Source organism: Polypterus senegalus, chromosome 13 (genome assembly GCF_016835505.1).
Source record: "Polypterus senegalus isolate Bchr_013 chromosome 13, ASM1683550v1, whole genome shotgun sequence".
Lineage (NCBI taxonomy): Eukaryota > Metazoa > Chordata > Cladistia > Polypteriformes > Polypteridae > Polypterus > Polypterus senegalus.
In genome coordinates, this window is record NC_053166.1 from 125231573 (window position 1) to 125244072 (window position 12500).

The window sequence follows — 12500 nt, forward strand, 5'->3', positions numbered from 1 at the left end:
TGGAATTTTAATTAATGAGTGGAAAAACTTAAGTTTAGTTAATATTATTTTTAAAAAATTTTCTCCGGCTCGAGGGTAGTTCAACCCTTTCCTGGCAATTTTGGTTATAGAGCAGGGTTCAATGTTGAATTAGAACCTAGCCCACTATAGGGCATGTGTATCTATACTAAGTTATGTTTGTCAGATTTTTAAATGTTAATGTCTTTGGAATGGAAGAGGAGCACTGTAGTTAACCATATACAGTACTTTATAGAAGAACATTCCGTGTGTGTGTGTGTGTGTGTGTGTATATGTGTATACAGTGGTGTGAAAAACTATTTGCTCCCTTCCTGATTTCTTATTCTTTTGCATGTGTGTCACACAAAATGTTTCTGATCATGAAACACATTTAACCATTAGTCAAATATAACACAAGTAAACACAAAATGCAGTTTTTAAATGATGGTTTTTATTATTTAGGGAGAAAAAAATCCAAAAAACATGGCCCTGTGTGAAAAGTAATTACCCCTTGTTAAAAAATACCTAACTGTGGTGTATCACACCTGAGTTCAATTTCCGTAGCCACCCCCAGGCCTGATTACTGCCACACCTGTTTCAATCAAGAAATCACTTAAATAGGAAGAGAAGTAGACCAAAAGCACCTCAAAAACAAGACATCAAGCCAAGATCCAAAGAAATTCTGGAACAAATGAGAATAGAAGTAATTGAGATCTATCAGTCTGGTAAAGGTTATAAAGCCATTTCTAAAGCTTGTTCCGTGTCTATGTATACACATTGTTAAAAAAGAAACGTTTTTCATGTTTTAGTCATAATCGACAAAATATTGACATGAAGTTTATAATGTGTGAAGCCTGAAGTCCAAATATCAGTTTTTACAAAAACAGTTTCACAGAAAGTACAAATATAATAGAAACAGTGTGCTTTTTTTCAAAAATATAACTACAGAAAAACAACCCGCTTTAGAATGCGATATTGACGCGTATTTGCTAAGAGCGCAGTGGTGGCACAACTGTATCAGCTCTTGACTGGTAGTCTGAACTTTACGGGTTCAATTCCAAATGAGTCAGTTTTGAAAAGTGAGCTGCACGTATTCTTACTATTTTAAAATAAAAACATACATTTGATTCCAGTCTGTAACAGCCGGTGTAATTTATGATACTTGTAAAGGTTAGCTTTTTTTTTATTTTTTTTTTTTATTGTTCTCTCAGCCGCGTTCACGACCCCAACTCAAACACCCCAGTCGAATCCCAACCCCCCCACCACATTTGACACTGCTGTTTCCTCAGACGCGCTATAACAGAGGCAAACTCAAATCATGATGACTGTTCTACATCGGATCTTTGCCATTGCTGTACTTTGTATATGTGCATGGGAAGCACTGCACTCGTGACTTTATCCTGTTGGAAGTAAGTAAATAAATAAATAAAGGTAATAACGTTAGATCTGGCTCTTACATACAAAGGACGGTGCATGCGCCCAAAACATTTAACATTTCTATGTTACTTACATAAAAGCCAGATCTAATGTTATTTTCCTTTGAGTTATTTACTTACATGACGACGGTTCTACATATGATCAAGAATGCACTTTTGGCATCGCTGTACTTTGTATATGTACTGTACATGGGAAGCTCTGCACTCATGACTTTACTTACTTCCTACAGCGTAAATAAATAATATCTATATAGTAATAACAGTAATTTTATTATTATATAGTAGCTTCCCTGTTTGCCTATCATATAGTGCCTTTCCTTCCTATCTATCTATATATCTATCCCCGTAGCTATTTTTGTATATATCTATTATACAGTGCCCTATGGGATACCAAACAGGCACAATGATTTTCAGAATATATAAAGTAATTCCTGAATATATAAAGTAATTCCTGAATATATAAAGTCATTACCGAATATATAAAGTCAGCGTTGGAATATATAACCTCATTCCTGAATATGTAAATTTAAAGTCAGATTATATTGATATTGATTGAAACGACTCAGGCACATTTTTAATAAACTCAATGAGTTCCTACTACAATGTAATGAACTAAGTTAACAAAGACACCTTCAGAAAAATATTTTAAAAAACCCACTGTTCAGTTAATTCATTCAAAATGATGTACAGTATTTGCCAGGCATTTTGAACACTATATTTATTCTTTTTGTATGGGCGCATTTTTGGACGAACCTCACAAGCCTGATTGACTCGGAGTGGCTTCTGTCAAAGCTTACCTTTCACTAGTACGAGTGAAATGACAAGCACAGAAATTGTATATATTCGGTAATGACTTTATATATTCTAACTCTGACTTTATATATTCAGGAATGACTTTATATATTCTGAAAATCATTGTAATTGCCTGTTTGGCACCCCATAGGGCACTGTATAATAGATATCCTTCTATATAAAAGCGGTTGGGATTGTCCTTCCGTCCCGTGAGTGCTACGCAGGCGCGGAGTTTCACACACCCGCCCATTTTGCAATGCACGATGGGATTTGTAGTTTCGTTTTTCCAGGTAAAAGATGATTTTCTACTCCAGACTGTGCGATATCATCTTCTTTCTTACTATATAAAAGCAGTTGGGATTGTCCTTCCGTCCCATGAGTGGAAAGCGTAGCGGTATTCCACTTATCACAGACTTACTACTTGCAGCTTGCGGTACGAAGCGACATGATGTGAGCAGAGTTCTGGTGCTCCCATCCTTTCCTTGCTTTTGTGCGCGATGCGCTTGAAAAATAGACAAAATTATGTCTCTAGAAGTAATTAATGTTGATGGAGTACAAATGCCTCACCACGTAGTAAATATCATGGGGGTTCAAAAGGGTGACCTCAATATAGAAAAAAAGTTTAAATTTCATCACAAAAATAACAGAAACTACGAGTATTAAAGTAATACCGCTCAAATGCAATATAACCAAATTTAGTTTGTATAAAATATCAAATTGATCTACTGTACATATTGAATTGCCTTAAGAAGTGGTCAACTTAAAAGTCGGTCGCCTTAAAAGGCGGGTCAGCCTAGTATAAAAAAACAGCTAAGGGGACAGATATCTAGATAGCAAGGAAAGGCACTATATGATAGGCAGACGGGCAAGCTGCTATATAATAATAAAATTACTGTTATTACTATATAGATAGACAGGGAGTTAAGGCAGGCAGAACAGTGAAGGTTTAAAACAAAAAAAAAAAATAATTTTCTCCCCAGCGGGGAGTCAAACTCTGAGGGAGAGGGGAGTGTCTGAGGTGCGGCAAGAGTGATGAAATCTTACCGGTACGCCACGGAAGCTGTTGTGACCTTCTTGAACCTTTTCTGAAAGTGTTTATTTGATCTTTGGCCTTCATGCGTCACATTTTATAGTTTATTCCTACGTTTTGTAACATTTATTACTAAAATATGAAAAAGTTTCTGTTTTAACAATGTGTTTACACAGATTACTGTAGAAACGGAACATACGTGAAATGAGTGTGTTCCAAATAACGATCTATTATTTCCACTCTAAAACCCCACTTCACTCCCAGATAATCAATCAAGGCATGAGCTGAGAGAAGTTCATGCACGTTCTAAGTGGGTGGGGGGATGGAATAGCCAGCTGCTTGCAGATTGTGTTTATCAGCACATTTAGATGAACAAAAGACGCTGGCGGACAGGTGACAGCGGTTTTAAGAAGCGATTTAAGGTGGGACGGATTTACGAGTTTTTTCGTAGGTTCTGGTAATTCTAGTGTTAAACTATCAATAAGCAAAACCTGTAGAGCTAGGACTCTTGATCTCTACTTCAGACTTGATACAAACACATTGCATGTTTACTGGCTCCTTTTTTTCACAAAAAGACACTGCTAATTACTCATGGTGATTTAAAATGAACCTCTCTTTACTCAGTGTGAAGTAGATGTTGTATTCATGTGTGTTAGTTACTGTTAAAACTTGTTATGGGTCTGTGCACTTATAGCTTTGATAGCATTGATAGTTCTTTTTTTCCTGTGATGTGCCTGGGTCATATTTGACCAAATTATTTATTTTATTTCAAAAGGGAAACAAATGTTATTGCTAATACCGTGCACTATTTTGCTTTTATGCATGTTGAAATGTGTCTAGGTTAGATATGACCAAAATGTGTTGTGTGCATTTTTATTTATTTTATTTTATTTTTTTATTTCAAAAATGAAATACTACTACCTCGGGTTCTGTTTGGAGATTCTATTTCTTTAAACAGGGAATAGCATTTAGTTATACATTTTGTTATTTAAACCGTCAGATCTCCCAAATTTTAATGCTAGAACTATCTGGTATGGTTGACTTGCACTGCATGAAGGGGCATCAGCATTTCATCTGGAATAACTGCACATCAACTATCAGTCCTGCTTGTACTTAATACCTAAGAGGTTTTTTTTTTATTTTTTATATATATTAAATCAAATCCCCACCCCCAGGCCCCTGTATGCCTCTAATGCATTAGCATTTTGTTGCATCAGTCTTTACATCTTTATAAAGAAAGACCATTGTTTGTTCTCATGTTTGCATGCATTGTCATGTCTTCATCACATTTTCTAGTGTTAAGTCTCTGCATGGTTGACTGTCTACACAGCAGATGAACAATCCAGCAGCAAGATACACAGGGGAGATGCCTTTTGAGATTGATGCTCTCGTAGTACATATTAGTGTTGCTTATAGTTTATGTATTCTGTTAAATTACGATTCTAAATTGTCCCTAGTATGTGCTTGGTATGTGGGGGTGTGTGTGTGCGCGCGCGCCCTGCGGTGGGCTGGTGCCCTACCCGGCGTTTGTTTCCTGCCTTGCACCCTGTGTTGGCTGGGATTGGCTCCAGCAGACACCCGTGACCCTGTAGTTAGGATATAGCGGGTTGGATAATGGATGGATGGACATTATTGTGGAATATTTTGAGTTCTCAACAGTAACAAATGTGTTAAAGGCTTATTTATATGAGCATTTTTGTTTGAATTTGTGTGCATAATTGAATCTAGTGTTAGTTAATTCCATGAGTATATTTCCTATTTAAATTTCTTCCTTCCTGGACAATACATAATAAGAGTAGTTTGGGTTTTGTCAAAGTGTGGCTGTGTGCTTTCCAGTGCTTTCTATATTATACAAGTGAATTGTTTTCCCCATGTGCCATTTTTAAAAATTGTCAGTATTATAGAGGAGTATTAATATATGAGCAAGTTCCCAGTGAATACAGGAGAATGGTGAGCTACAATGTTTTGAAAAAATAGCATTTAATCAATGCTGGATATTTCCCTTTCTGCATGATATCCTTTCCCAATCCTTTTTTATAGACATAAATTACCCAATGTAAAATTTGTTTGTCTATGAGCTCCTTTTGATGTAGTGAAATGGGGCTGAGCAGGTTTCTAAAGTTAAACACCGCTTCATAAAAAAGTGTAATTTTACAATTGTTTTATGTTTTTTTTATAATGTTTAACAGTAGAATTACCAGAGCCTACGAAAAAACTCGTAATTCCGTCCCACCTTAAATCGCTTCTTAAATCCCTTCACACCTCTCCGCCATTGTCCTTTGTCCTCTAAATGTGCTGATAAAGGGAAGCTAGGAGCAGCCGGCTATTCCATCCCCCCACCAATTTAGAATGTGCATGAACTTCTCTCAGCTCATGCCTTGATTGAGTATCTGGGAGTGAAGTGGAGTTTTAGAGTGGAAATAATAGATCGTTATTTGGAACACACACGCATTTCATGTCTGTTCCGTGTCTACAGTAATCTGTGTCAACACATTGTTAAAACAGAAAAGTTTTTTTATATTCTAGTAGTAGATGACAAAATGTAGGCATAAACTATATAATGTATGAAGCCTGAAGTTCAAATAGCAAAGAAACATTTTCATAAAAGGTTCAAATATAACACAACAATTGCGCTTTTATTCAAAAATATAACTGCAGAAACAAAAAGCCGCCTTAACATGCTACATTGACAGCAGTTTATTATAACTGCCTCCATGGTGCAATAGAATCAGTTCTCGCCTTGGAATCAAAAGGTCACGAGTTCGATCCTGCACCACTCCGTTTTGAAAAGTAAACTGCTCTTAGTCTTACTATTTTAGAATAAAAGCATACATTTGCTTTCAGTCTGTAACAGCCGGTGCAATTTATGATCCTTGTAAAGGTTAGCTTTTTTTTTATTCACTTTTCATTCTTTCAGTCCCGTTCAGAATCAATCCATACAACCCCATCTGACATGGCTGTTTTCACGCGCTATAGCTCTGCAGTGTACCATGATGCATACTAACACACCCCTAAAAACCAGGTTCTGACACACAAACGCTGGCGAAGGTGCCTTCTTTCATATCTCACCGTCGCTTGCTTTTCGTTTTATTCAGTTTTATTGAGTGTTCCTGCATGTTGCTGTATGCTGTTTCTTTTGTACTCCAGTGTACTCCAGGACATGCAGAGGAAAGAATGGTAAAGAGCAGTAACTTCGGTGCTATATGCAATCATCAGACACTCCCCATCTGCCCGTGTCGTTCAAACACAGGAACATATATTGGTGTAAAAGTATAACAAAAGTGCACTTTTATTCAAGTGCACTTTTTCCATCGCCTTTTCCTGTAAGAAGCAATGTACACACTTCTCTCTATGCTGTGGTTTCTATTACACACCTGAAAGAAAGAGACAATATATGTGAAAATATCATCGCACTAATGCAATATTATTTGAAAACGAACAGCGTCATCGGGTGTGAATTTATGCAGGACCTGGAAATTCTCTGATGTGGGACCTTCCCCCAGGGAAGAAAGTACAGTGTCAGGTGCTCATTCAGTGTAATAGGAACCATAGCCCAGAGAGGTGTGTACACTGCAACAAGTACACGTCGTAAATGTAGGAAGGACGGTCCTTGGGTGTGTGGGAACTGTTAATATTTGAATGTGATGATTTTATGTAGCACGGAATGGAAATCAGCACTTAGCATTGCACCATGCAAGCTGTCGTATCAATCGCCTACTGTAACTTCAAAGCACTACCCTCTGAAGACTCTTGACTTTCATTTAGGAGCCGTGATAAGGGCCACAAATTCGCCAAACAAAGCCACACAAACAGAATACTTCCTCTGTGCGCAACAAAACTAGTTCGCCAACTCCCTCACTCATACACTGCGTTACTGCGTAATCTTCTGCTGTGCACAGCCAAACTAGTTCACCCACATAGTCTAAGTACAACGCTAATGGTGTTAGCCAAAACACTCATGTCTCAATTTAAGTTTTTAATGGAGTGAGCTTTGTAAACTCGAAACGTTGTACTGTATGTCGAAATGTTGTAACCCGAGGACTCCCTGTATTGTCCGGGTATGGAAATGTTTGTTTGTGTGCATGAGTGCCTTATGATGTTGTGACCTGTCATTTTCAGGATTTTATTTGTTACTGCCACGTTGTAGATGCAGCTGCTTCTTTTCATTGTAATAAGTATATTCAAAAATTGAAAAAGAGAAAATTAGGTATGACCAGGTTTTCAATGATCTCAAAGTAACCACAAAGTTGTCGTCTTTTTTTTGTTGGAGAAAGGCCATTCATTACATCAGGAAAAGTCAGTTGTATAGATTGAAATGTTTTTTTGTAACTTGCTAGGTGATATATTTATATTTATTTGTTTTAGTTTTAAAATGTATTTGTTTCATTTTATGCGTTTTGTCATGTTAAAATACACCATAAATCAAATGAAACTGTTCAGAAAAACTGTGTTCTTTTATTATCATACAGTTCTGCTCGTTTCTGACAATTTCTAGTTTATAAAATATTGGAAAAATATATTTCAGTGTTTTTTTGTTTGTGTAGTGTTAGTGCAAACAGTTGGGTGTGAATGTGTTAAAAGGCTTTAATTGGCATTTGCCTTAGCACATATTTTAAGCATATTCAGTACTTATTTTCAGTAAAGTCATGAATTAAGTATATGTTGCACCATGTGTGTGTTTGTTCCACATTGACATACGTATTCCAGTGTGCTGATTTACTCAATGGCATTGGCCTAGCTTGTCAGACAGTGGTGGCATCTGTCTTTGATAACTGGATTTTACAGCTTCCATTTAGCTTAACTCATCAATTTCTAAATTTTAAACCTTACAAGTTACACTTTTTCAGAACTTTAATTTGTATCTTTAAGTGAATCATAATCTCCTGTATTTATTAATTTTTCTTTATTCTGTATTACTGAGTATGTGACTTTTTTATATTTATGTATATATTTTTTTTCGTTCAGTACATAATTTCATTATTTTGTGTTACTACATGTAATGCTATCATGAGAGTAATGTATGAATTGTTCTTTGTTTGAACACACAATTCAGAGAGATTTTACCCACAGGCACACAAAGTTTCAGCCACTCAAACTGACAACTGCATGATTGTTTCTTGTACATAGGCTTGTGTGTTTAATGAATGATAGAGGTTCTCTAAAATTGTACAGAACTGCATTTTTTATTGTTTAGATCTGAACTCTAACCAGGAGTTTGCCAGTTAATTTCCTGCTTCTGTCTTACTGTAATCCTTAAGAAAAAAATATCCTATCCTGTGCTTGAAATAATTGTAATCAAGTTTATGGTATATCTGTATTTCTAAAAGAGCCTTGGGAGGGTGCTTAGCTATAGATGGTGCTATTTTGTTGTTATACTATTGTGTAAATTGAAAAGAAAGAAAAAACTAATGTCAGGGATAATGGCTCTATTCTTGTTTGCAAAGTTGAAAAAGTACTGTACCTGTGTAGGTCAGAGATTTATTATCGAATACCACACCTTTTTGTAGTGGTATAATGGTCCAGAGTTTTGATGCTGGGATGGAATGCTCTGATACTTGCAATACTCTCATTTCTCTGGATAATCCACAGTATTTTTCCATTTCATTGTAAGCTATATATTTACTTTGCTAAAGGATGACACCGTACAACTAAACTGTTTTTATAAGTTTGGCCATCTGTACAGTATTACTTTTGAAAACCGTAAGGACACTTGGAGAATTCTCTGTGGGAACTTGGTTTTATGTTTCTAACCTGTACATTTCAGGGGTGTGTGTGAGGTCTTGTCGGCCCTTTTTAAAATTGCCAAAATCATCATAAATGGTGTAGCATCATCCTTTCAGTAATTTACTTTTTTTTTTATTTTGATGTGTTTGCTGTTCAGATACCCCAAAGGCATTCATGTGGAAACTGTGGAGACCAAGCAGGTAAGGACTAGTCCCAAAAGAAAAATTGCAATAGAAAAGTGAGTTGGTCTTTTCAAGAATTTTGTAAGTGTTCATTGTATGTTATGTTGAAACATGGTATATTTTAGAATGTATTTTTCCCTTCAAACTATTATTACCATATTGAAAATAGTATTAAATAGTGTGTTAATTAAAACAGTGAATCAGCCTAACATTTATTAATTACTCTTTATTAACCAACTTTTTGGTTCAATATATTGTGGAATGGAACGGGACGCGGACACAGACAGACGGACTACAGTTTTGCACCCAACACACATTTTATTTACAATATTTACATAAGTTCAGTGCACAAACCCAGTGCCTCCAGCACCGATCCCCCAAAGTCCAGGCCTCTCTTCACAGTGCCTTCCTTCTGGCCACCTCCACTCCTCTCTCCAAGTTCCGTCCTCTTCCACCCGACTCTTGCTCTCGAATGCAGGTAGGCGGCCCCTTATATACAAGCCCGGATGGGCTCCAGCTGCTTCCCGGCAATCCTCCGTGGACACACCCCCGTGTGGCAGAAGTGCCGGCTGCGCACCCAGAAGCCTTCCGGGTGTCCCCTGTCTTCTTCCTCCAGCACTTCCTGGTGTGGCGGAAGTGCTGAGGTCCAGGGTTGTTCAGGCACCGGGGTCCCCCCTGGCGGTGGCCACGGGCCCCTACAGGGTTGGGCTTCCAACACAACCAGGGTGGTCGCCTCCTCGTGGTCTGGAGTTTACAATATACATTATGACCTCAATGTATGCACCATGGAAAGGTTTTATATAATATTATATATATATATATATTTTTTTAACACACCGAATTAAATTTTCATCTTAATGTATCATATATTTATAGAAATGTGTATTTAAAAATGCAGCCTATAAAATAAACATTTGTTTGTCAAGATACAAGATATTACTTGGGGTATTGCAGTTATACCACACACCTTTTATTCCTATAATAATGTGCTTTAGTCCATTTTATGTTTTCATACAGTTAAATTTGATAGCATTTATCAAGTCATACAACATATATACAGGGTTGGGCAAACATAGGTTTACTGTTGTATGTAACACAGTTTATTTTTATTTATTGTATTTGCATTATTTGTCATCTTGTCTTCTGCTTGTTATATTAGCAAGTAGAGTACAAAAATGCAGATTTTTTTTTTTTTACCTAATGAAGGCTGGCAATTGCAGCACTTGGGAGACTGTTTGAGCTATGAAAATGTGTATGAAAATGTGCTATATAAATAAATATTGTTGTTGTTCCTAAGTGCATTGTGCTATTGTGACATTCTATTGAGTTAATAAAGCTAGTGTAATAATCAGCTTTTACGGGAGATTGTCCCCTGTTTGGAGAGAGAGGCTTGTGCCCGTGATATCTCTGGCAATCAGCAGCTACACTTTAAAACACACGTAGCTCTGATCTATCTCTCTCGAAAACATCAAAAACGTTATTGTTTAACAATCTGTAGATGATAATGTTTGTTGAACAAACGGGTATTGCTAGTTAAGAGGAGGCAAGGTATGCTCCAACACGTGCAGAGAGGTACACCGCCTTGAACAGAGGCTGGCACGTGAGTTCACCCCGCAGCATCTCTTTTATATTCATGCAACTAAATTGGTGCTGCAATGAGAGAAGTTGCAAAATCAACTGGAATGTTTAAGTAAATTATAGAAAAAAAAACCTGATCTAAATCCATTAAATAGTTCTCTCCTGAAAAGTGGACCGACATACAAGGGGGGTACTAAGTCAGGAAGGGCATCCGGTGTAAAATCAATATGCGGACAACAATACAAATTTTCATACTGCATTGGTTGAGCCCTGGGTTAACAACGACCGTCAACAGGGTGCTGGCGGAAATTGGGCTGCTGTTGGCAGAAGAAGAGGGGGGGAGAGTTATCCAGAGGTAAAGAGAGTGGAACTTTGAATGTTGGCAGTATGACTGATGAGGGGAGAGAGTTATCAGATATAATGGAGAGAAGGAAGGTTTATATATTGTGCGTGCAAGAGACTAAATGGAAGAGGAGTAAGGCCAGTTGGATTCAAATTGTTCCATCATGGTGTGGATAGGAGGAGAAATGGAGTAGGGGTTATTCTGAAGGAACAGTATGTCGAGTGTTTTGGAGGTGAAAAGAGTGTCAGACAGAGTATTGATTATGAAGCTGGAAATTGGAGGTGTTAAGGTTGTTAATGCATATGCCTCGCAAATTGGGTGTGCAGTGGATGAGTGAGATGGATGAAGTGATGAACAGTGTACCCAAGGGACAGAAAGTGGTGATTGGAGTGGATTTCAGTGGACATGTTGGTGAAGGGAACAGAGGAGACGAGGAGATAATGGGTAGGTATGGTGTCAAAGAGAGGAATGAAGAAGGTCAAAGGATAGTGAATTTTGCCAAAAGGATGGACATGACTGTGGTGAATACGTATTTTAAGAACAGGGAGGGGGATAGGGTTAAGTACAATAGTGGAGGAAGATGCATACAGCTAGATTACATCCTATGCAGAAGAGTCAATCTGAAGGAGATTGAAGACTGCAAAGTGCTGGCAGGGAGGGAGAGTGTAGTTAAGCAGCATAGGATGGTGGTCTGTAGGATGACGTTGGAGATCAAGAAGAGGAAGAGAGTGAGGGCTGAGCCAAGGAACAAATGGTGGAAGTTGAAAAAGGAAGACTGCAAAGTTGAGTTTAGGGGGAAGGTGAGACAGGCACTGGGTGGTAGTAAAGAATTGCCAGACTGTTGGGAAGCTGCAGCAGATGTAGTAAGGGTGACAGCAAGAAAGGTGGTTGGAGTGACATCTGGATAAAGGAAGAAGGAAAAGGAAACCTGGTGGTGGAATGGGGAAGTACAGGAGAGTATACAGAGGAAGAGGATGGCAAATAAGAAGTAGGATAATCGGAGAGATGCAGAAAGTATACAAGAGTACAATGAGATAAGGCCCAAGGTGAAGAGAGAGGTGGAGAAGGCTAAAGAAAAGGCGTATGTTGAGTTTTATGAGAGGTTGGACACTAATGAGGGAGAAAGGGACCTGTACAGATTGGCTAGACAGAGGGACCGAGCTGGGAAAGATGTGCAGCAGGTTAGGGTGATTAAGGATAAAGATGGAAACGTACTCACAAGCGAGGAGAGTGTGTTGAGTAGATGGAAAGAGTACTTTGAGAGGCTGATGAATGAAGAGAATGAGAGAGAGAAGAGGTTGGATGATGTGGAGTTAGTGAATCAGGATGTGCAACACATTAGCAAGGAGGAAGTAAGGGCTGCTATGAAGAGGACGAAGAATGGAAAAGCTGTTGGTCCAGATGACATACCTGTGGAA

General features: G+C 37.9%; 1 protein-coding gene across 1 annotated transcript in view; it reads left to right on the plus strand.

Annotated features, from left to right (window-relative positions):
• parn (poly(A)-specific ribonuclease (deadenylation nuclease)) overlaps positions 1–12500 on the plus strand; it is a 108969-nt gene that overhangs the window by 13612 nt on the left and 82857 nt on the right. The window contains exon 10 of the mRNA XM_039776546.1: positions 9137–9179. Within this exon, the coding sequence (XP_039632480.1) occupies positions 9137–9179 (43 nt within the window). The remainder of the gene's footprint in view (positions 1–9136; positions 9180–12500) is intronic.